The sequence below is a fragment of the Cavia porcellus genome, unplaced genomic scaffold, assembly GCF_034190915.1.
Source record: "Cavia porcellus strain 051 isolate PalLab524CR breed Dunkin Hartley unplaced genomic scaffold, mCavPor4.1 scaffold_1, whole genome shotgun sequence".
Classification (NCBI taxonomy): Eukaryota; Metazoa; Chordata; class Mammalia; order Rodentia; family Caviidae; genus Cavia; species Cavia porcellus.
Window position 1 is genome coordinate 197,707,728 of NW_026947484.1, and position 25,354 is coordinate 197,733,081.

The 25,354-nt window shown below is 34.9% G+C and overlaps 1 protein-coding gene across 4 annotated transcripts in view; it reads right to left on the bottom strand.

Annotated features, from left to right (window-relative positions):
• Nucleotides 1-3,123: 3,123 nt before the first annotated feature.
• Nucleotides 3,124-25,354, bottom strand: part of Rc3h2 (ring finger and CCCH-type domains 2) — a 51,208-nt gene continuing 28,977 nt past the window's right edge. For 2 of the 4 annotated variants that reach the window (XM_003470798.5, XM_063227090.1), the window contains 12 exons: nucleotides 22,754-23,062; nucleotides 18,574-18,788; nucleotides 15,602-16,035; nucleotides 14,569-14,736; nucleotides 11,989-12,135; nucleotides 11,266-11,479; nucleotides 10,942-11,026; nucleotides 10,615-10,696; nucleotides 10,392-10,526; nucleotides 9,389-9,496; nucleotides 9,143-9,291; nucleotides 3,124-8,379 (listed from right to left, as the gene is read on the bottom strand). In XM_003470798.5, the coding sequence (XP_003470846.1) occupies nucleotides 8,184-8,379; nucleotides 9,143-9,291; nucleotides 9,389-9,496; nucleotides 10,392-10,526; nucleotides 10,615-10,696; nucleotides 10,942-11,026; nucleotides 11,266-11,479; nucleotides 11,989-12,135; nucleotides 14,569-14,736; nucleotides 15,602-16,035; nucleotides 18,574-18,788; nucleotides 22,754-23,062 (2,242 nt within the window). In that variant the 3' untranslated portion in view covers nucleotides 3,124-8,183. The remainder of the gene's footprint in view (nucleotides 8,380-9,142; nucleotides 9,292-9,388; nucleotides 9,497-10,391; nucleotides 10,527-10,614; nucleotides 10,697-10,941; nucleotides 11,027-11,265; nucleotides 11,480-11,988; nucleotides 12,136-14,568; nucleotides 14,737-15,601; nucleotides 16,036-18,573; nucleotides 18,789-22,753; nucleotides 23,063-25,354) is intronic. The other 2 variants (XM_005004037.4, XM_023565477.2) reach the window with 2 other exon arrangements.

Consider the following 25,354-nt stretch of genomic DNA (forward strand, 5'->3'; position numbering starts at 1 on the left):
AGACTGCAGCCTGTCAGAGAGACCCTGAAACAGAGGATTTCTGACCTACAGAAACTTGGAGCCAATAATGACATTATGTTAACTCACTCAAGTTTTGTGAGCAGTTTATGTGACAATAAATAATACAAGGGTTACTACAAATTTTTTTCATTTTTTAAAAGGTCCATTTTTAAGACCTAGTATAATTTTTCAAAAGTATAAAATGTATTTGTTCAAATACTTCAAAAATAAAAATGATAACTACACAAAAACATGCGTACAACTGTTCATAGCAGCTTTATAGCAGCCAAAAATAGGTTACATATAGTATAACTTCATTTATATAGGTATTCGTTTAATGACCCCCCCCCCCCTTTTTTTTTTTTTTGGCGTTTAATGACCCAATCTTTTTTTTTTTTTTTTTTTTTTTTTTGCGTAGAGCTTCTTTTTATTAAGATAGGGACTCGTGCTGTAGTTTAGGCTGGCCTTGAACTTATATGTAGCCCAGGCTAGCCTCAAATTCATGGCAATCATCTTGCCTCAGCCTCTTGTACACTAGGATTGCAGGGATGTGCCACCATGCCTTTTTGTACTGAACACTTTGTTTATATAATAATTTTTGCTTACAATACAGTACAGTAGTGTTACACTGTTTTTCATTACTGTACTAGGTTAGTTCTGCAAATAAAGCAAAGTCATCAAATTGGAGTTTCCTTTGACCATTTGTTTTGAATATTGTACATACTAGTATACACAATTCCTCATTCAACTAATGAGCCAGTCACCAGAATGTAACTGTCATTAAATGAGGAATATGGGTATAACATTTTCAAAAAACAAAATTACAGAGGTGAACTTATTAATGGTTGTCAGAATTTAGGGATGAGTATGGGGAGTTAAGCAAGGAAAACAGATTTTTAAATATAAAGGGGTATAGTGAGGAATCCGCAAGGAAAGGGAACACTGCTGTTATACTGGTAATGGTGGTTCCACATGTGAGAAAATTGTATATAAACACACATACACACGTCTGGGGACTTAGCTCAGCAGCATAAGCACCTGCCTTGCAAGCGCATGGTGGTGAGTTCAATCCTCAGTACCGATTAAAAAAAAAAAAGTAAAACACACACACAAAGTGCATGAGTGTGTGCACAAAATGTATGTGAAGCTGGTAAGAACTAAATTAGGTCTGTGGATTGTGTACTTAAGTTTCCTGTTTTTGATGTTATATTTAAGATACTATTGGAGAAACTATGAAGGTTACATGGCCCTCTGTATTTCTGAGACAGTTAACAGAGGACCATGTAACCTTCATAGTTTCTCCAATAGTAGTATCTTGTTTGGCCTCAGCTCTGCCAAATGCTAGATTATAGGTGTGTGCCATCATGCCTGGGACTGCTTTTGGCTACTCCCTTTGAATCTGTAGTTATTTAAAAAAATACTTAGTCGATCTCGTCTCTTGGGCTTAAATCTCTATTCCAATTGTATCCCTTATTATTTTCCACTGGATTCAGAAGGTGAGCTTTGAAAGACCCAAAAATGAGACCTAGTCATGAAGCTATCTATTGATATTTAAGATCTTCTATTAAAGTACATAATTATTTCAATAGGTATTAACTTTATTAACTATGAAATAAAATCTTACTGGATATTCATTTTCTTAAATTTCTCTTCTGCCTGAATCACCTATTCATGGTTCTTGCTGATCCCAATTCACTCCAAGGTTTATACAAGATTAATTTGACAATTATTGGTCTGTTCTCAGCAGGAGGGCCTGTCCTTTTAAGTCAATTTTAATTCACTGTAATATGTAAATATCTGACGTCCTTTTTATACAATAAATCATCACTCTTACTTTTCAAAATTATCTTTTTCTTTATTTCTGCTTGGCCGTGCTGTAAATATTTGCATATACTGCTGACCTACCTGTTAGTTTAACTTGTTTCACCTTTCATACCATTGCCAGTGATCTTTTCAAAATTCCAAAATATTCAAATTATCTAACTTCTATAGTATTGTATTAAATGTCCTTCAAAAACATCTCGTCTGGATGTGTAACCTTGGGCCAACTCTTTAGGTCTCTGACTCAGTTTTGTCTGCAAATGGTGACAATAATGGTTCTACATTTACCACACTCAGAACTGTGTCTGGAACACGTAATACTCTTTAAGAGTTAGCTATTTGTTTTGCTACTCAGTTCTTTAAACTCCATTATAACACTTATGCTAAAACAAAATACAATCACCATTGCTACATCTTTGAGAGGCACAGAGGGCAGATATGAATCAGAATTCTGACTCCACTGTCTTCTGGTCCTGAAGTTCTGTTGAGTTACATAATATTTCAAATATAAAATAGGAAGTATAAAACTCTATAAAATGTAAAATATAACTTATAATATAAAAAATTATACTTTATAAAATATAAAACTATAATGAAAGATAATTTTAATTAAGATCAAATGGGTTGCTGTGAACATAGAATAGGTGCTTAGAATACTTACTTATCTCTACTTGGTGTAATGTTATTTGCCTACAAAATTTAATCAAGTTCATCTCACAGAGAGAAGCACCATCCCTGCCTTACAACTACCACCAGCTTTGTAATTTCCCTTTGGAAATTACATGCAGGTCTCTGAACTACTCAAATTTGTCTTTCCTATTTTCTACACTATGAGTTTCTAAGAAAAGGTTTGTGTTTCATAGGCCTTTAACTCTTATGACCCAGGACAAGGGCTTAAAATACATCAGTGCACAAACAAAACTACATAAGGCATAGTGAAACTGGTGTCTAGATTCACTCAGGCCAAACTGTTATACTGAGGTCCACAGAACTGTCTCATACTTAAATAGCATATGGCTTTGTATTATTTTTGTATCTGTCTTATCTTCTCCCTCTAGACTGCAAACTCAGTATTATCTACATTTTTGTCTCTCACTGAAGTGACAAAATTAAGGAATATTTCAGTCTCTGTATGTCTATTCATTTATTTCGGACCATTCCCAATGGTACATGGACGAGGCAGATGATAAAGTGTACCCTGTTAAGCTAAAAAAGAAAACTCCCACAACAAAACAAAAAATAAACCCAAGAAAAGCAAGGCAACTAAGATATGTCATAAGCTTAATATTGACACTAAACAACTTTTAAGGTGGACAAATAATTTTATTTTGTGCATGCAAATACATGTCAAGTACTGCAAACTCTTTCCATCAATTTTCTCTCAAACACCGAAAATCATGATGCTCTATTTTGTGAACAGCCAAAGCTAATATCTCTTCACTTCAGTGCTACAGCAAAAACACACAGAATTCACTCTTTGCTATTCACTATCATCACAACCCTCATTGTTCCATCTCTGCCCTCCCCCCATATACAGGCCTTACAAGTCCTAGCCTTCCCCCATTTAATCCTATTCCTATAGCACAAAGGGAAACATTACAATTTGGAAATTCAAATTGAAATAAATGGAATAGAATTTATTCCCATATATATTCCCCACTTCATTGTACAGAATTATTTTAAATTATAGTTTTAAATAGAAGCTGAGTATATGCCTTAAAAATGAGCATTAAATCCATCTTAGAGATGGTGCCTGCTTTTTACATGATGGGTGTACACCATCTTTAATTTCATTTACATTTCAATCGAACAATAGATTTGCAAAGAAAATGTCTAATACAGACGTAAAAATATTCACACTAGAGCTTCACAATCGGTTGTACAATTGACAAACAGGCCTCTTTTCCCAAACTTTCCAGCTAAGCAAATTTATAAAGTGTAATCAATGCAACAAGAAGAACATTTCTCTTTCACTTCCAGGGAAAAGAATATGCAATAAACAGTATAAATGCGGACAGCAGTTGCTGCAAGCTAACCACGATACTCCCAAGTGGCTGTACAGTGGATATGTGCAGTACAAATAGAAGCCACATGTGTTGTATCACAACTACAGTATAACCGTTTGCCCAGCGAAGAGGATGCATGCACTTCCATGCCTTGGGTTACAGAGTGAGGCCTAATTCTTCATAGATTGATGGAATATGTGCAAATGACCTTGGCTTTTGGCAGTACTAAGTGCAGCCAGTGTCTGTTTTCCACTGGTTTGGGGATATTTTAAAAATTTTATGTAAAAAAAACAAAACAAAACACAAGACTGCCAGTTTTAGACTTGGGGGAATAACTGCTCTTGGAGTAAAAATAAGTCTCCACTCAAATGTGGGGTTTTCTGATCTGTGGTCTTGACTCCTTGTACTCCCTTGCCAGCAAAGGGATACAAAGAAACTGCTAGTACCAAGGAGTTTACTAGCAAACTTTTTCAATTTACCCAGAAAATGATATACTCCTAGAGCATGTTCATTTGTGTTCTGCTTGCAGAAGGGGTCCTTACAAAGAAGGAGTTACAGTAAGTGATCCCATCAACACTCTTCATTCACTAAACACAAGGAAAGTTCTTTCAGCACAGTTGGAATTTAACTTTTCCCTTTAATGATTAGTTGCCAGTATTGGTGAGGGTCTGCTCAGAAAAGATCTCAAAAAGCTAGAGAAGAAATACTCAACTTTGAATTTGCATACTAAATCACAAAACCTGCCCATTAATGAGAAAAAATGAGCTTTAGAATCTAAAATGTAAAAGGTAGATGGTTTTAAAGCCATTTTTCTAATGTTTAAGGGATCCCATTAAAAATTCCTCAAATCACTGTGCATTTTTTAATTTTCTCAAGGCAGTATACAAAATTGGGATGTACTTTATATACTTCACATTGACTTGAAATTTGAGTGAAAGTAACTAGATCTATACAAATGGAAATTTCAGTGCTAGAATGAGAGGTTTCATTTACTATTCTCTTATTAGCCACCAGGATAGGGAGTGTGTGTGTGTGTGTGTGTGTGTGTAATCAGTAACTCATCAAAATGAACTTCTTTCTCTTGAAAATTATAATGCACAACTTTTCATGTATGATACTGGTTCATTGTATGGCACTGAAAGTACTCATGTCAGCAAAGGCAAAGGAATCTCATTTGTTCTCGTATCAACCAGAAGATGTATGTATCTAACTTTCTCAGAATTCATAAAATGCAATGAGATCACAAAACAAAAACAAAAACAAACCATAGATACTATATCCATAGCATCTAAGCAAGGCAGATGGTCCTAGGAATGGGACTTAAAAAAAAAAACCTCTCCGGATTTCCAAATCTCAGACAGCATTTTCCTGATTAGACCACTGGCAACATATGCAATTTTCATTACTAGCATTACAAATTTCCTCTCTTTTTGCTATGTAGCCTTTGATTTCAATTGTTTACATCACAATGTGTTGGTGAAAAGGTAAAATGATAACTGCCCCAATGTTAAGAAGCCACTTTCTAGGTCTGATTTGTATGATTTACCTCTATGACATCAGTAGACACCACTTTGAAGAAGGATCAGACGAACTAGCCTTTCTTCTGAAGTGGCAGAGAGAACCAATAGTTTTATTTCACATTAACACCCACCATGACAGACAATAGGTGGCCACCACAGAGAAAGATGCAATACAGAGTAATGTCAACACAGAATCAGTTCCTATGTTGTTAGTGAAAAAGAGTGGGATTTTGTAAGAATAGGGAGTTACTATTTAATGGGATCACCTGCTGCAAGACAAGCATTATTTTAATATAAATATTCTGAGACATATCAATAAGGTTGGCAGGTATATACATACACTGATGCAAATGTAATTTACTGGACAAGTAGGCAAACACCTAAGCAGTTTTTCCCAACCCCCTCCAGCAGAGCACAACCAAGTTTCAAAATTTCAATTTTAAAATTAAAAAGATAAGGTTAAATACACAAGATCAATTTATGTAGTATATATTCACCCTCAGAACGTGCTGAAGATGTTTTGTGTAGTTCTGTTGCACAGAGGGTTCTTTCCCTGAGGGCACATAAGGAGCTCTCGAACTGTTAATAGGTCTCTATTTTGTAACAAAATAGCAATTTTAAAATCTTAAAAAAAAATACATTACCTTCAACATGGAAGATCTCACTATTAAATATCCATGAAATAGACAGACTGGTTTGCATATCCTTTTTGGAATTACAAACAGCAAATAAAGTACATTGGAAGCATTCAAAATGTAGTAAGTACATATTTATAGAAAGGTTCTGATATAAATTATATAACAATCATGTTCCTGTAATATCCTAGGCTAATTTATAATGTCAGAAATAAGTTAATGTAACATGGTTTAAAACTCTTGTTCCTATTCACTTCAGGTTACAGAGTGAAATAAATAAAATGTCCTTTGTAGGATGAGGCGCACTGGCCATGGCAAAAAGGTACAGTACTAACCAAAGAAAACTAAGTCAAGGCTACTGTGCTGTTATGCTACAAACAAACATCTTCATACATTTGAGTATTAAATAAATGTGTAAGATCTTCCATACTGACACCAGAATATCAAAACTACCCCTTTGTTTCTCAGGTATATTTACAACTTATCAGTCACCTTATGAGCATGTTCATTAAGACAGGTATCAAACACCAGTATTTACGCCTTCTGATCAAGAAATTTCAGGGAAATGTCAACCCTCCCGCCCCTGGAAATGTGCACAAAACTTTTATCAAAATCTTATCTGATACAATGCTGTGGTTTTGTAAAATAACTAAATAGCTCAGACGACCAATAACATGATCCTGTTTAAGCATCTTGCTAGCAGGAAAAGCCCTTACATACAGTACACCTGGTGAAAGATCAGCTTGGCTTAAAATATTCCAGTACAATTTTCAGAGTAAACAACTTCACAGAAGTTAATTAAAAAAATAATAAAAGTCAAACTAATCTTAAAGAAATGGAAGAAAAACAAAAAGACTAACTATAGGTAAGGTCACCTGGAAAAAAATGCCCAGCTTTTGTTTTTAAATGTTGACTGAAATTTCGGTTCCAATAAAATTTCTCCCACAAATCTGGGGCATGGCTGGTTGAACATACTGCATACTTTTAGATGCCAAGTAAAACAATTTCAGTCACATTATGCCAGGGCAGGTACTATTCATGTTCTAAAATATGAGTAAATGTTAGCCAATGTTCCACTATAACATGGTTCATAGTCTTATCAACCTACCAGTCAGAAAACAAGGAAAATTAAACCCCAACATGAAGTAACAATAAACAATAGTTAACCAAGATAATGCAATGAACATCCACATCCAAATTAATTAGTTTAAATTAAAAACCCAGCAATACCATCTTGTTAGTCAGTGCAAACGCTACATACAGGGTTTTCTCAAGAAAGCTGAAAGCACCTGATTCTTTTGCCAAGTCATCAGATTCTATAATGTACAGGCTTAAATCTGCATTTTTTAAAAAACTGCCATTACATTAGTGCATAATTTATCAAAATTGTAAAAACGATTCTGCATAACTTAGGAGAATTTAATATCTAGTACATCAGCTGAAAGACTTAGGCACTTGGTTATATTTTTAATTAATTACTTCAACAAGTAGCCTGTGTATAAATATTAACAAAGCAGAAACTATTCTTGAAAAATGTAAAAAAAAAAAAAAAAAAACGTAAATGCTACAGATAAAAGCACTGCACCACACTCCTACATATAATGCAGTAAAGAAAGCTAGTATATAACAACCCTGTAAAACTCTATGGTAAGAATATCTAACTCCACTCTTCAAAATTTAAAAAAAAAAAAAAAGAAAGAAAGAAAAAATCCATGCAAAGTCCCATGAAAATGATAAATAAAGCAGCTGGAATGAGATGGAAATTTCTCTCAGTGAAACATAAAATAGAAATAAATAAGTTAATTAAGTCTACTTTCACTAGATGTATCATTGTAGGATCCTGCTAGTTTAATAACTGAGTTGTTAATTTTCTATAGAAGCCATTTAAAATAGGAAATGGCTCAGTTACTGCACCGGATTGCTACAAACTCATAAAAAGCTGCTTGAAGCTTAAGTTAAATGTTGTCCAAATTCCAATCACTTCTGGAAAGTGAACATGTTACCCTAGTAAAGTAAATCTTTTTTTTTCATAATGCTAATGCAAGAGGGCTCGAAGTATCAAAGAGTCCACAGGAAATGGATGCCCCCCGTAATATCTTTTTTTAAAAAAAATATACATTATATAATATATATTATATATATAAAAAGCTAGTGTAAATGCTTCCATGGTGTGGTCACAAATTTGAAAGATGAATCTCTTTTCAGCTGTTAACCATCTTCCCATTTGCAACAGGTTTTAAAAAGTCATTTTTATCTTCAGACATAACATGAGTTTTCAGAATGAGGTTGCCAACACTGACAGACGTGGTGATGGGGAGGCAACTTGAATTGCTCACAGACACAGGGAGTGACTGACTAAAGCAAGAAGTTACCGGTAGAATTGGTTTTTGCTCCTCCCTGAGAGAAAATAAATGACAAAGAAAAACAATTAGTTTTTTAGTGAGAACTGAAGAATAACTATATAAGTTTAATGAAAACTGTATTAAATTTTAAAAGGCCGAAGCAAAAGCATGTTTTTATCAATAAAAAGTGTTGAAAGCTAGTTTAAAAGGTCCCATTTAAAAAAAATTATAAGAAAAACTTAAAATATTGGCTAATTTAAGACCAATCAAATTATCAAGTTCAGGATTAAACCCATTATTTTTGACGGTAATTATAAAAAATGACAGTATTACACTCAAGAAAATCTTAGTACGGTTTTTAAAACAACAAACAACCTAGGTTTTAATTCTCTGTTTTATAGTCTAGAAGTTTGGCCAAACTGAAGTATAACCTGGTGCTAAAATATATGCTAACTTTTATCCCAATACAAAAAGCAAGTTTCAAGTTACTAAAATGATTGCTTTGTAAACCTTATGTGGTGGTAATCCCATCTACCTGAGAGGCTGAAGAAGAGGATCACAAATTCAGTTAAGCCTAGGCAACTCAGCAAGATCCCGTCTCAAAATAAAATTTTAAAAAAGAAGACATGTAGCTCAAAGGTAGAGTGCATGCTTAGCATACAAGAGACTCAGGATTTTCACTGGCCAAAACACTGCCCTAGAAAGAATGGCTTTCTTCTCACAGAATAAAGTGAAAAATGAGTATGACACAGTATCTGTTTTTCTTTAACTATTCACGCCCTATCCCACTGGTTATAAATTTTCTGTCTAACACTCACAGAATCACATGGTCTTCACCTAAACTCTGTCTCTGTTGTTTTAATGGCTCTTTCTGATGCTGTTGAGCTGGATGCCCATTTTCCACTGCAGATCCATTTAGTAACTGCTCGTTTTGAGCGCTAATACCAAGTTGTATGTCCAAGATCTCCTAAAAATACACAATATTATCTTTCAGTATGAAAGCATTTTGTATTATTTAATTTTCAATGGAAGAAAGTTTTTACTTGTCTAACTGTGGAACTTACTTCAATTTGTTCACTTTGTCCATCAGGTTCATCAGTATCAAGTGCTGAAAGCTCTAACTCAATATCTCTATCAGGCTTAGTATCTGCTGCATCTTCTGTGTAATCACTCTGTAAATAAGAAAAAAATCGATTTTGCTGGATGTAATGGTACACATGTGTAATCTTAATACTCAGGAGGCTAAGGCCGAAGGATTGCTACAAGTTTTGAGACCAGGCTGGGCTACACAGTGAGTTCAAGGTCAGTCTGAACTACACAGTGAGACCTTGTCTAAAAAAAAATGAAATAAACCACCAAAAACATTTTAAAACTTTTAAAAAAAGAAAAATACTGATTTAGTAACTTCGGGCCTCCCTTTTAAATTGAAACAGGAATCTCAAATCCTAGGACTATAATATTATGCTACTATTAACTTGAGAGTCTGAGGCAGGAGGACAGCAGTGAGTTCAAGGTCAGCGTGGACTATACAGTGAGCTCAAGGCTAATCTGAACAACATAGCAAGACCTTGTCTCAAAAAACAACAACAAAAAAAAGGGGGCTAGGGATTTAGCTCACAGCGTAAGCACCTGCCTTGCAAGCAGGTGGTCGTGAGTTCAATCCCCAGTACTGATAAAAAGTTAAAAAAAGAAAAAGGGCTGGAGATTTAGCTCAGTGATGTAAGTGCCTGCCTGGCAAGTGCGCAGTGGTGAGTTTGACCCCCAAAAAACAAAACAAATCAAAACCCAAACAAACAAAAACAAAACAAAAAACAACTAATATGCTACTTTAAATTTTATTTATTTATTTTGGTATCAGGGATTGAACTCATGACCTTGTGCTTCCCAAGGCAAGCAGGTGAGCCACTGAGCTAAATCCCTGACCCCTACTACTGTAAATTTTAAAAGCAGTCAATCATCCATCAGAAAAAAGGCACTGCAAAATGGACTAGTTAATGATATCAATGGACATGCACCAGCAGAAAGCAAACACATTAAGCATGGACCTAGGGGGCTCAGAAACTTTACCTCTCCATTTCTCAGTTCAATTTCCTTACTTAGAAGATTTAAGGTAAGGTGACGGCCTTCATCCAGGGAATTCCACTTCTGTTGCATGGCTAGAGCATTTGCCTCCCTCTGTAGAAGTAATGAGTTACTCTTGGCCTACAGAAGAAAGGAAAACAAGCACATTTAGCTTCCAACTGCCATTCTATTTTTTCAAAAAATCCAAGTTATGTTACAACAAGCTCACCTGCTGAAGTTCAATGCTCAAAAGGTCTCCAGTACTGGAATGCTTTCTATGACCAGACAGATCAGTAACAATGAATCTGTCACTTTAAAGAAAAAATATGGTTATTATAATAAAAATGAAATAAATGAAGTAACTAAAGTAGTAATGACTATATGCAAACATCAATCCTAAAAATCTCAGTCCTCATTCCAAATGGAAAAAGTCTTTCCAGATATTTGTCACACAACTCAAATCATATTTCATGGACAACTTAAAGTAGATTTTATATCCTAAGGATGTATACAAGTCTGAGAGTAGGAAATCCTAAAGAATTAAGAGTAATGTTACCGTTCAATATAGTGTGCTGATGATGTGGCCTCACTGCCATACGAACTCCACCTTGAATCAACAGCATTAACATATGGGACATAATCTACAGATAAACAAAAGAAGTAATCATTAGAAAAGTGAAATAACAGTATATAGAAGTGAATGTACACTTTTTAAAACAAATTCTGTTTTTTATCGCACTAGCCATGTAATCCTGATTACACTATGTAATTCTGAGTTTGCTGTGGTCCTTAAAGGGAAAATGTTCCCTATTGCACAGGTTGGGAAATAAACAACACAATGCATAAAATAACAGGGTAAGTCTTAGTTAAAATAGAATACCTGATACACTGATGGGCTTAGTTGCACTTCCTTGGGAAGCAGTGGCCTGGACAGGATCCGTAGTATGGTAACCTGTACGAGAAGATCGGGAAATTGCACCCCATTTTGAGATGATGGGTCCATCGCTAAAGGGAATTATTGGGTCTTCTTCTTTTGTCCTCCTTTGAGTTTCAAATAAATGCACTCTTCTCTTAACATCTCCACTGTCCAGATCCTGTATAAACCAAATGATACCAATAAAAGCACGGTTGATAATTATTTGAGCTCGTAATCCAAGTGCAATGTTATCAAAAGACATGTAATAGATATCATGGTGTCTGTCTATAATCTTAGCACTCTGGGAGGCTGAGGCACAAGGATCTCAAGTTCAAGCCCTGGGTGGGTAACTTTGTGAGTCCCTATTTCAAAAAACAAAAACAAAAACAAACAACATAAAAAGCCAGTATGTAGCTTAGATTCATTTCACTGATAAAAGGATAAACAGATGGATTCTTCCGTTAAATTTCAACTAGCTCTATATCTCAATGATAATCCAGAAACTAATTAAATCATCAAGCTATACTCAAATACTTTAACATTAAATGCTATTTATTTCAGACTTCTCAAAGTATAACACTCCTGCTTATAGGTGAGTCATTCAGAAATAATACAAAGATGAAAGCTTTCATTGTAAAATGAGCCAACATGCATAATTTCCCCCATTTTCAACCAGAAAAATCATACCATTAACACAGCATTTGAATTAGCGATTACATCTTTGGGCTCTGAATCGATGGCATTTATACAGGAGCCTATGGTGCCACAAGACCAGGGAGAATAATGGGAAAGATGATCTTCTTCAAATTTTGTACCACTCATACTCTCAGAGAACTAATTTAAAAAATAAAAAAGGCAATTAGTATGAAACTTTTTTACAAGCTGGTAGCTAATATAAAATAACTGTAAATTAAAGAACGTATATTCTCTCAGTAATATAAAAAATTATAAGCAACAAATAGTATTTCTAGAAAAAACTGCATGCTGTCTCTTTTTCCTTTATATCTTATAAGGAATTCCTGACTGATACTATCAAACGAATCAACAAGTGTTTATCACATGCTGCTAACATGGTACAGTGGTATTTCAGTTCACAAACTTAGTTCTTCCCATGACCCTGGTCACAAACTGAATTGGACCAGAAATCAATCAAATTTCCTATAAGGTCAACAATGAATTTAACAATTTAATTTGATATATTTCTCATCCAATTCATGAAGAATTAAGTTCATGAACCAAGGTACCAATGTACTGTGCTCTAAACAAGTGAAAAAAGCAAAAAATAAAAAAACCCACACACCAATTACATAGTACACATAGAGATCATGCCCTAGAAGTTTATGATTTTCTTGAGAAAAAAAAAAACTATAATCATAAGGGAACATAAGTGATAAAACATGCAGTATTAAATCCAGAAAAGGAATTCAAAGTTTTTTCTAGAGCTAGAAAGGGAAGTCAAATAAATTTTAAAGGGACTGTACTCAATACTATGTGGCAAAAATATAAAGTTGTGAGAATCATTAAGTCTAGTTTATCAGGTATACAGACAAGAAAATTCAAGGCCAAAACTCTTCCAATTCATATTGATAGCTGATAGCAAATGTGAATCTTAAGGAATCACTTGTTTTCTAAAGCATAGCACAGAACAATAAAAATAAACTTTTCTAATAAGCAAATGACAGTTGTCACTCTGCCAGGTGTCTATCTGCTTTGAGGGAAATGAACCTGAATACACTTTACAAATTTTAACACTTTGTTGAAATATTTATGGATGAAAAAAGTATGATTTATAGGATTTCAAAATAATCCTATGGGAAGAAGGAATATGAAAAGGAAACAAGTCTGGCCAAATAGAAACTGGGCAGTGGGTAATGGTAGGTACACAAAGTTTATTATACTGTTCTATGTTTGCAAATGTTTGAAATTTGCCATATTTAAAAGATTAAAATATTTTTAATGTCTGACCCTGAGGAAGAAAGTAGGATAAATGAAAAAAAAAAAAAAAAAAACGATTTTTCTTTAACTATAACAATACTAGCTTGGCATGGAGGCACATGCCTCTAACCCCAACATTTAGAGGCTGAGAGAAGGATTAGGAGTTTGAGGTGAGCGTGGGCTACATGGCAAGACCCTGTCTCATAAAACCTAAGCCAAACCGAAACAGTACTAAAAACACCTGGCTAAACCGACATCACCCTTGCACAAAAACTTGTTTTGTAGTGCCAAGAACAATACTTAACATGATGTAAATGGTAGAAATAACACAATAGGCATTTTTGCATCTCTTGTGATACAGGAGAGTAAGTATATCAGATAAACTAGGGTTCAAATCCCAGTTACCTGCAGACTGAGAGGTCTGGGGAAAATTATTAAAATTCCTAATCTATAAAATATGAATAATACTTATCCTCTAAAACATCTAAGGTTTTTGTGAGACTTAAATAAAAGTGTTATATATAAACACTGAGCACATGCTTGGCATGAGTAGGTATTCATTAAATATTAGATATATATCTGAGGTTTTTTGTAGTGGTAGGTTCTGAGCCCAGGCCTTTACTAAAGATGCAACAACTGAGGTTCAAAGTATATCTCAGTACATGTACTTAAATGTGTACAAGGTTAGCTGTGCATCATAGTGCGTGCTTGTAATCACCCAGCACTGAGGCAGGAGGACTGCAGTGAATTTGAGGCCAGCCTGGACTACACAGGGAAACCTTGTCTCAAAAAAATCAAAAAGAAGGGGCCAGGGATTTAGCTCAGTGACTCAAGCACTTGCCTGGTAAGTGCAGTGTTGTTGAGTTCAATCCCTGGTACCGAGAGGAAGAAAAAAAAAAAAAAGACTGTGCAAGAGTATGGTTTGACAGCCAGTGCTAAACAACAATAAGAGCAACAACAGTAAGAACAAAAAAGGAATACTATAAAATACCAACTATAGAGCTGAGAAGATTTTAAATTCTTAGTAAAACACTGTGCCTAATGGTCTTTATACTAGCCATAGGGAACTAAATCTAGCTATACACAAAAACCAGGTATGGTGGCACATGCTTGTACTCTCAGAACTTAGGAGGCTGACGCAGAAGGATCACTGCGAGTTTCAGGCCAGCCTGAGCTACACAGTGAGACCCTGTCTCAAAAACAAACAAACCAAAAAACTATATACCAAACCACTGCAAAATATACAAATTATCTAACCCTGGTTTGAATAAATAATCTGGGGTCAATTGTTTGACCTAGTCCTGCACATCAAGTGGTTAAAACCTTTCTTACATCTGAACGGAAGTCTACACTAAATAGAGGAGAAGGTGGTGTTGGAGACTGTGTTGCCACAGGGAGAGTTGAAGAGACAGGTGCTTTCTGAGTGTGGTACTGTGCCCACTGGTCTGGCTTCCTTCTTATCTGTTCCTCGCAGCTGGTCTTCAAATGACCACAAGGTTCCTAGGGATAAAAGAAACAATCTTCATCATCTAGGAAGTGGTGAATACATATAAGTATGCTCTGTGAAAACAGTCTGAAATACATTTTTATATTGTTGAGACAAAACTCAAAATCACTCAGCAAGAAGTCAACAGAATGTATTCCATATACTTAAACCAAAAGGGTTAATATTTATGCACATCAATGATAGTAGGTAAAAATCTAAACATTTTTCTAGTTTAGAAAAGTCCTTGTATATTATAGGATACTGAAAAAAAGGCCTTCTTTTATATTTATTTAAAGACAGGGTCTTGCTATGCAGCTTGGGATGGCCTTGAACTCACTTTGTAACCTAGGTTGGTCTTGAACTCACAATGATCCTCTTGCCTCAGTCTCCTGAGTGCTGGAATTACAGGCATATATCACCAAGCCCAGCTCTGTCGTTGTATTTTTGAGATTTCTTTTTACCTGTCCATCAGTTACCTTTCAAATATAACATTTACTGAGCATTAATATACACCAAGTCCTGTTCTAAGAACTTTGTGCTTCTAATTTAATTCTTACTACAGCTTGGTAATTATGTACAAAATGAAAAAACTGAGGAATGGGGAGATTAAGTAACTTTTATTAGGTCCCACAAGTACCAGCAGGAAGAGCTGGGAGTCTGCATTTTTTTTTTTGTCTTTTTTGAGACAGGGTCTCGCGCTATGCAGTTCAGGCTGACCTTGAGCTCACTTTGTAGCCCAGGCTAATCTCGAACTCACAACGATCCTCCTGCCTCAGCCTCCTGAGTGCTGGGATTACAAGCATGAGCCACCACGCTCAGCATACATAGGGTTCTTAACCACTATGTTACAGTAGCATTTCTATTTCTATTCCCACTTACCCTTGGTAAAGGCACAGTCGTCCTTGGTTCACTTGGTGGCTGACAAGCCACTGAATAATATCCATCTAATGAGTTATATCTTTCCCGCAAAGACGTCTGATAGACAGATGAATGCATCACATCCATTGGAGGTAAAGAATTGCTTCTAATAATGTCATCTCGTTGATACATGGGTGGGCGCCAGATGCGCCTGCTGTCGTACACAGGAGCATACATTCCAGAAGGTACTGGGGGAACTGGTCCATACTGCTGCGGAGGAGGAGGTTGGTAAGGAGAAGAATTCATTCGATCTCGAGGGGAAAATGTACTGTAATGATCAGCATATGGCATGGAAGCAGGTGGGAGAGAGGACTCTGGAACATTATTGGACCTCACAAAGCGAGGAACACAGGGAGCCACACCAGCTGGTACCGTTGGAGGTGGTGGGTAGTATCCTTGAAAATTGGAAAGAGGAATATTTAATGTAATCGTAGTAAAATCCAACATTTTATATTGGTTTAAATCTAAGATAGACTTTAATGTGAGAAAATATATGCAATGATCTTTATAGAGAACCTATGTATTTTCAAGATACCATTACATAAAAATGCTTAACAGTCAATATTTTATTAAACTGTTTCTTAAAAACTCACGGCAGAATTATTAAGAGATGTCTAGGAAATTTTCTTTTAAGGCATCTACTGCTAGGATTAAATATTGCAGAAAGTTACATTACTAATTCTTATTAACCATTTTGGGAGCAGAGGTTAAAGATCACTTTCAAAACCTGTAAGTTGCTAACTTGCTTTTGAAAATTGTATGCAAGCATATAAAACCAATCTATTCTGCATACCATGCTGGGCATTTACAGAACTCCCAAAGGTAATTTCATGGACTTCTTACTTGATTCTTAGTATAACTATAAAACTAATAGCATCTCAATATTTGCATGAAGAATCGTAATACTTAGTCTTCTATCTCTAGCCAGGTAAAAGTCAATTCAAGTCAAGAATTAAAGACTTTTTAAGATTGAAAGTAAAAATTAATAGAAGAAAATGGTAAATACTACAGGACACAGGAATGTAAAAGGATTTTCTGACAAGACCCCAAGGAACAATGGCAAATCAGACAACTCGGACCGCATCAAACTTAAAAGCATCCACACAGCAAAGAAAACAATCAAGAATGCAAAGACAGCCTATAGAATGTGAGAAAAAATTATATATATTGCATATGATATACATACAATATATTGTCCTAAGATGTAATGGGCAAACAACACATGAGGCTAATATCTAGACTATGAATAAGTCTAGAACTAAATCTGAACAGCAACGAAACCACCCAATTAGAAATGAAAGCAAGCTAGCAAAGTGGTACATGGCTGTAATCTCAAGATGAGGCAAGAGGATCAAGTTCAAGGCCAGCCTGGGGAACTTAGTGAAACCCTGTCTCAAAATTTAAAACAAAGATAAAAACCAAAGGACTGGGGATGTAGTTTATTGCAAGTCTCTGGGTTCAAGTCCCACCACAAAAAAATTACATACACAGACACACAATCAAAAGAAGGCACCCAAGACCAGGCATCATGGCATATTCTTGTAATCTCAGCACTCTGGAAGGCTAAGGCAAAAAGATCAGAGGTTTTAGGCCAGCCTGGGAAACTTAAGGACCCTGTCTCAAAATAAAAATAAAAGGCTGGGGATATAGCTCATTGTGAAGACCCTGGATTCAATTCTCAGTACTGTTTAAAAAAAAAAAAAAGACACACAAATGGCCAATACATATATAAGAAAATGTTCAGTATTAATGAATCAAGAAAATATAAGGTAAAAGTCAAAATGAGGTATCTCATTCCAATAAGAATGATAGCTATTATCAAAGTATATACAGTGCTGACAAGGATATACAGGAAAACAGTAAGGAGGTTCCTTAAAGATAAAAACAGCACTACCATATGATCCAGCAATTCCACTATGCATACATAGTCAAAAGAAAAGAATCAGTATGTGAAAAAGACATATGTATTCCCATTTAGGATGACTACAGATAATTACATACTTTATGAATTTCAAAAAGCTAAAAGAGGGGCTTGCGATTTAGCTCAGCGGCATAAGCGCCTGTCTTGCAAGCAGGCAGTCGTGAGTTTGATCCCTGGTACCGATAAAAAGGAAAAAGACAAAAAAAAAACCAAAAAACAAAAAACTAAAAGAATTCCGAATGTTTTTCACTATAAAGAAATGATTGATGTTAGAAAAGAGAGATATGTTTAAATATTATGCAATGTATGTGTATACCAGGTACCCCAATAGTGTGGAAAACTGTAATATTTTATTAATCAGTTATTAGAGGGAAGGAAACAAAGGAAATAGAACAGTCAGAAAGACACAACAGGATGGCAAGACTATGTCAGAATATACCAGTTTGGCTTAAGGATTATTCTGAAGTAGAAAGAAGCAAAAATAAGAAAAAACTCTACACCTTTGTATTTGCCTAAATGCAGGACAAAACCTTTGTAATCTCCGTTCATTAGAAGAACAGAAGCAAATTAACACAGAAATTTAGATCCTTATCAGCCCTTAGAGGGCACCACACAAACTTTATTTTTACTCAGTAGTTTTCCCATTTATTTAGTTTCTTACAGTTTGGTACCCTAGGTATTTCAAAGTCCTTTTCCTTTGTCTTGTCACTTCCTTAATTTTATTGTTCTTGTAAGAAGATGATATACAATCTCATGTTCTAATCAGCCCTTTACATTCCCTATCACTTTGTGCTCCCATGTATACACAAGAAACACATGTGAATAAAAAACTGGTATTAAAATCATGGATTCTTAGGGAAGTAAAAAGACTTATAGTTTATATAGTCAAAATGGTTAACTTTTTACTGTAGACATTTTAGATATATATAAAAATGACTCCCTCATTTATCTAAGGGAAACAACGTCAGCTTTAGATTATAGTTTTTCTTTTTTAGAAAAGAAAATTACTTACCTGTCTGTGGATACTGTGGAATTTCAAAGGGCAATTGAGTCCTTGGATCTTGAAAATACTGAATGTTTTCTGAATGCTGAGGATATACTGGTACTCTAGTTAGAAATGGGCTGGATTTTGGAGGCACAGAATTCAGTTCTGTTCCAACATTAGAGGGCCCAGCTGAGGTAGCAGCTATGTTACTTACAGGAGTCTTGGGTGGAGAACCAATTTTACTGGAAAGAAAATTTAACAAAAGTCAAAAGATAAATCACTACCTCCCATTTTTCATAAATTACATAGTGAAACCATGACATTTCTATTGTGACAACAAAGGCAAAGAATTTCACTGCCACATTACATATACTAATTCACAAGATCATAGTAATAGATTTCATATACCAGTATGAGCAACAAGAAATGAAAACAAATTCTAGGCATTAAGATGATTCTTTTGCCCCATTCTTTCAACAAAGACTTTTCCTACTGGGAATTACAAAACAAACAACCCCCCCCCCCCAAAAAACAAAACCACACACACACACACGTTCAGTAAGTCCCCAAGAACATTAAGTAAAAAGTAAGGAAAAAAACACTGTTTGGGGGGTCTGTTTTGTTTACTCTTATGTCCTGCCACACAGAATAGTACCTGACACACCACAGGCACTCCATAAATATCTATTTGACAAATAAAATAGCTCCTGGAACTCAGTAAGTACTCAGTAAATATCTGATAGGTTAATGAAATGGTCACTCATTAAATTGATGCCTTTTCCCCCCTGAAACACAGAATAATTTTCTTAGATGAGTAACCAATTAATTAGTTCCAGAGAATCTTCCAATGGCTTTCTTATACTCTTTGAAAAACTTGGACAAAGGTTTACATATGCAGTAACTCAAAAAATGATTTTGTTCGTAAGAAATTCAATATATTATATCCTAACCAGATTAGAGTTTTTCTCAAACTAGAAAAGTCCTTTGAAAGCTAGAAATATGAATAACAATATATATGGGCTGTCTTAAATTTAGTGCAGCAGATCAGTCAAGCAGCAAGTATTTTATTTCTACCTATAATTATATATCAAAATGTAAAAGATAACTAAATAACTATAGGTAAAACAATAGGTACAAACTTCTTGGCTTAGAGTTTAAAGGTATTTTAGGTCTTTACTTATTCTTTCAATAAATTAACAGGCAGCAGGAAAATCACTAGCGTAGTTTTCTAACATGACTAACGTTTATGGAGTTTTTGAATATACAAACAAGTGTGTCATACAGATTATCTGGTCCTTCATTGAAAAACATGGTTATAAAACTTGGATTAATTTATTGAAATTGCAAATTCTTAAACATATCAGGAAAAAGGTATCCCAATTCATGACTAAGGAAGGTGTGGTGATGCATGCTGATAGTCCTAGCACTCTGGAGCTGAGGCAAGAGAATTACAAGTTTTGAGACCAGCTAGGACAATTTAGTAACTTAGCCTAGAGGCCCTGGGTTTAATCCTTAGTCTAAAAAAAAAAGAAAAAGAAATTCATGACAGGCTAAGTTTTCAGGGCTTCATGAAATCATACAAGTTACCAAAAAATTCGGACTTATGGACAAAGTTAATTTTCAGTTAGTCATCCAGTCAAGGAACTAGATGACTAGTTTTATCTCAGGTAACTTCTAGGTTTCTATGCTTTTCTTCTAAGCAGTTCCCTTCATAGTCTCATGATTTGCTTGTGCTGCTTTCTCTATCCACAAAGATCTTCTGGCTTTGTTACATATACTATTGGAGGTAGCTCACTTCTAAGAAATTTTTTTACATCTCCCTAAAGAGTTAGTTACCCCCTTTCCTATGGTCCAACAATACAACTCCATTACAGAACTTTTCAAAATGTATTACATAATATTTGTTTGCATATTTATCTCCCAGACTATATTAGACAATTAACCCTTAGAGGAAGAGAATGTACCTATTATATAGTTCCTTTTCATTAACTACACCAGTTGTCCGGGTATTTAGCACACATTACATAATCACTGTGGGATTTATTTACTTTTGATTTTTTTCCTACTCCTTTTTTTTTTTTGAGATACAAGGGCTAAAAGTATAGCTCAGTGGTATAGTATATGCTTAGCATGCACAAGGCCCTGAGTTGGACTTCTAGCACAAAGAAAATAAAAGTTGAGTTGTAATCTACCCTTTTGAGGTGTACAATTCATTGGTTTTTGGTATCTTCACAAGATTTTTCAATTCTCATCCCTATTTAATTCTGAAACATTTTCATCATCCTCTGTACCTATTAACATTCATGTCCCACTCCATCACAAATATACTTTTTGCTACAGATTTGCCTATTTTGGATATTTCACATTAATGGAATCATATCTGGCCTTTTGTATCTATCCTTTTACTTAACATCTTTTCAAGATTCATCCGTAAAGCAGCACATAATAGTATAACACTTCCTTTATAATAGCTAAACAATATTACACTGTATGGATAGAAAAGTTGTACCACTATACTAAAATTCATCCCTTAAACATATATAAGGTCTTTGGTGTCAATCTATCCATTTAGTCATATTTTAGTCTTGTTACTAACATAAGCCTTCATTTCTAAAAGGCCAGTCTCAATATTCCATATAATTACCAATGAACTTAATACATAACATGCTATTTTCTGAAAATCTTTTCCAATATTCTTTCTAGAAATATTAAATTTTTTCCATCCTTGACTCAAAATTCTCTCGCACTTCACTTTGTGTAAATGCTGTCTCCAAAACTATCACATCTTAAATCCCCTAAAGGCAGAGATATGTTATGTCTCATGTGTTTTCAACTATGTCACATCAAAATTTGGAATGAGTACACAACTAACATTTGTTAACTAGACATTGTTTTTGATACATTATTCTAAAATCTGTTTCAGAGAAAACTATATCAAACTGCAAAAGTAGAGCATATATTACCATTATTACAAGAACTGATCAGTAGTTTACTATGTACCTAGTGTAATGCTTTTATTACAGTAGACATATAATAGATCCTGACAGACCATTTATGGTCAACAAAATTTGAACATGCTTTAACGAAGATTTTAAATCTCTCCACACCTATAATCCCAGTTTTCGGAAGGCCAAGGAAAGAGGACTGCTGCAAGTTTGAGGCCAACCTGAGCAACATAGTGAATTCAAAACCAGCCTAAACTGCATACTGAGATCCCAACTTCAAAAAAAAAAAAAAAAGCAAAAAACATTTTAAATCTTCAAAGTATATAAAGTATGACATTTTAGAATTTGAAGTAACTTTCTTTTTTTTTTTTTTATTTTTTTTGGTCTTTTTTGTTTTTATTGCTACCAGGGATCGAACTCATGACTGCCTGCTTGCAAGGCAGGTGCTTATGCCACTGAGCTAAACCCCCAGCCCCTTGAAGTAACTTTCTAAATCATCTGAAAAATTTAAAAATTTCTTAAGGGAACAAAATTCTTTATCAAATGAAATCTTATGCTGATAACAAACAACAATAATAAAACAAAGGTCAGATATTTGAGTGCTTACTAATGGTAAGCACTATTAAAAATACAAGGCAGCATTAACTCATTTAATTCTCCTAACCAATATATGAAATGGTAGACCCTCACACATACAAGCACTCTACCACTGAGCTACATACTCAGCCCATGAACAATATTCTAATTTTATGAAATAGGAAGATATATTAAATAGCTGGCTTAAAGTCAAACAGAAAAAAGTAAGCCATAGTTTAAGCCCAAAGAGTCTGGTTCCAAAGATTCCCCTCTTAACTATGTATCATTATAGAGTATGCAGTGAAAGTGCTCAGACTGAAACATGGCTAGATGTTCAGTCTCTTACCTGCTTAGATTTCTACTTAGTTTCTTTAAAGCACCTCTATGGAATCAATCTAGAAGTTCAAGGCAACAAGGTATGAAAAATCCAATTCTGACCCAACCTATATAATACATAGTAGAGGAAAATAAAACTCAAGAGTTGAAGTGACATTCTAATTTTGCAGAGCTATTCAGTTGCAAATCCAGTCTAGAACTCAAAATTTTTGTTGTTTAGAGCTTTTCCTACTATATGAAACAATGTGCATAAAAATCCAACCGCTCTTCTTCAGGATAAAGAACCAAACAAAATTCATGCATTTCCAAAAGCAAAGGAATGTTATTAATCATCTTTACTTAATACCTACTTTTCAGTTACAGACTCTGCAGAGGGCCCAGAAGCATTTTGACCATTAGTGCCAACTTTCCCCACTTTCTTCACAGTCTCCAGAGCTCTTAATGTACTGTCAGTACTACGTGGAATTAGCTGGGAAACACTGTTTTCTGAATTTGAAATTCCATTTGTACTTGGAACAATTTTCCCCGTTGTTTCAGTACTTCCTATGACAGAAATGACATTTCCGGCTGTGGTTGTGACAGTGTTGTTTACACCAACTTTATTTAGAAGAGGAAACGTTCTTACAGTTGCATTGATCTTTTTGTTCCTTAATCGATACCTGTTTAAAAACAATTTTTTGGTGAATATTGCTCTAAATCTTACTCTGAAGGAAAAAAAAAGGGAAAATATTTTTAAATAGGAAAACGGTCTAGAAAAGTTTCTTCAGCTAAAAATTGAACACATTTTACATTAAATTCTACTGTGACTAATGTCACATGAAGATATATATACCATACAGATATACACACATGTATATACAGGCACATAATACAGCCAATTACACATTTATGCAAAGCAGATTTTTGCAGTGGGAAAAAAATGTTTGAAAATCTTGATAAGTGGACTATAAAATGAGGAAAAAGCTATGTAAGAGTTGAAAGTTGTTATTAAATTGTTAAAGCATGGTATAGTTTTTAAAAATTTAAAAACTCAAAATTCATTTTAAATATAACACCAAAATGTAGAAATTTTGTATTATGTTTCGCAGATTACTTTATGCCTAAAGTAAAAATTGTGTGAATTAAAGATTTTTCTGAGCCAGGCGTGGTGGTGCACTCCTATAAGCCTGCACTCTGGATACTGAGGCAGGATTGCTCTCGGTTCAAGGCCTACCAGGGCTATACAGTGAGTTCAAGGCCAGCCTCAACTGCACAGTGAAACCCTATCTCAAAAAACACAAACAAGGGCTGAGGGTTTAGATCAGTGGCATAAATGCTTGCCTAGCAAGGGTGAAGTCAGGAATTCAATCCTTGGTACCAAAATAAATACATAAATACATAAATTTTTTTAAATAGATATACAAAAAAAAAACTTCATTTAAACTAAGTTCTGAGCTTTATTTATGGTGATTAGATATAATACTCTAACATAAGAAACAATTTGATCTTAAATTCCATTTAAGAAAATCTGTTTCGGAGCTGGGGATTTAGCTCAGTGGCATAAGCGCCTGCCTTGCAAGCAGGCAGTCATGAGTTCGATCCCTGGTACCGATAAAAAGGAAAAAAGACCAAAAAAAAAAAAAAGAAAATCTGTTTCTACTTATAGATCGATGTAGTCTTAAGTCTTTATTTCCTGCAATGTCCCATGCAATATTTTCAAATAGGAAAAAGGTAAGTTACATTAACAGAAAGAAGACTACATATATATGGAGCCATGATTATAGCTAAATTAATACAATATTTAATACTAACAGTTACTGATAAGGCAGGCACTTATGCGGCTGAGCTAAATCCCCAGCCCAAAGTAACAGTTACTGATGAGGAATATTTTCAGAATAGTTTCCCTTTTAGACCTTCATTATCTAGACAGCGTCATTATTTACCCATACACACAGAAGATGAAGTTCAACAAAACACAAGTGCTCCCAGATCAGACTGGCTGAAGGTAGAATAATAGAATATGAAGTATAAATTTTAAAAATAGGCCAGGGATATCGATCATCAGCAAAGAGCTTGGCTGGCAAGCACAAGGTCATGAGTTCGATTCTTAGTACAAAAAAATTAAGGGGCTGAGGATTTAGCTCAGCGGCATAAGCACCTGCCTTGCAAGCAGGCGGTTGTGAGTTTGATCCTTGGTACCAGTAAAAAAATAAATAAAATAAAAAAACAAACATTTGCTAATGAAACAAATTAAAAGTGATAAGACAATGGGAAATCTACACTAGTTACTGTATTGCATATTGTTGTCCTCTAAATAGTTGCTCAGTACCAGCTGTAGGCTTGCAAAGTCACCAAAAAAGTACAGTTCCTCTGAAACAGCTGACTGTTCAGGGGGTGAGGTGGGGTATTCTTTTATCGCTCCCCAAAAATAAACTCATACTGGTGATGGCCTACATATTATCTTGTAGACACTGATGGAATGATTACTTCTTGGAGGAGGCACATGAGCAGACCTGTATTTTAGAAACGTTAACTGGTTGCTTTCTAAAGGGTAGATGTTAACATGTTGAACAATTGGTGCTTTCAACATGTTAACATCTACTCTTCATTCTTTCTTCAAAGCTCTTATACAAAACGCCCAGTTACTCCACTTCCAAAGGACAAATCTCAGATATTATTAAAACTGTTGAATGAAATAAGCAAAGTTTTGTATCTGAATCTCTTAAAAGAGAGGAATGAGAAACATGTGGTAGCACACATCCGTAATGCCAGCACTTAGAGGCTAAAGCAAGAAGACTGCTAGAGTTGGATGCCAGGCTAGGCTACACACTGAGTTCAAGACCAACCTGAACTACATAGCTAAACCCTGTCTCAAAGTCAAAACAACATAAAAGGAGAATTAGGATTAAGTGAAACCTTAACTAAGTGAGGCAAAGTGAGTAAGAGGAAGGGATACATATTGGTACCTTGGC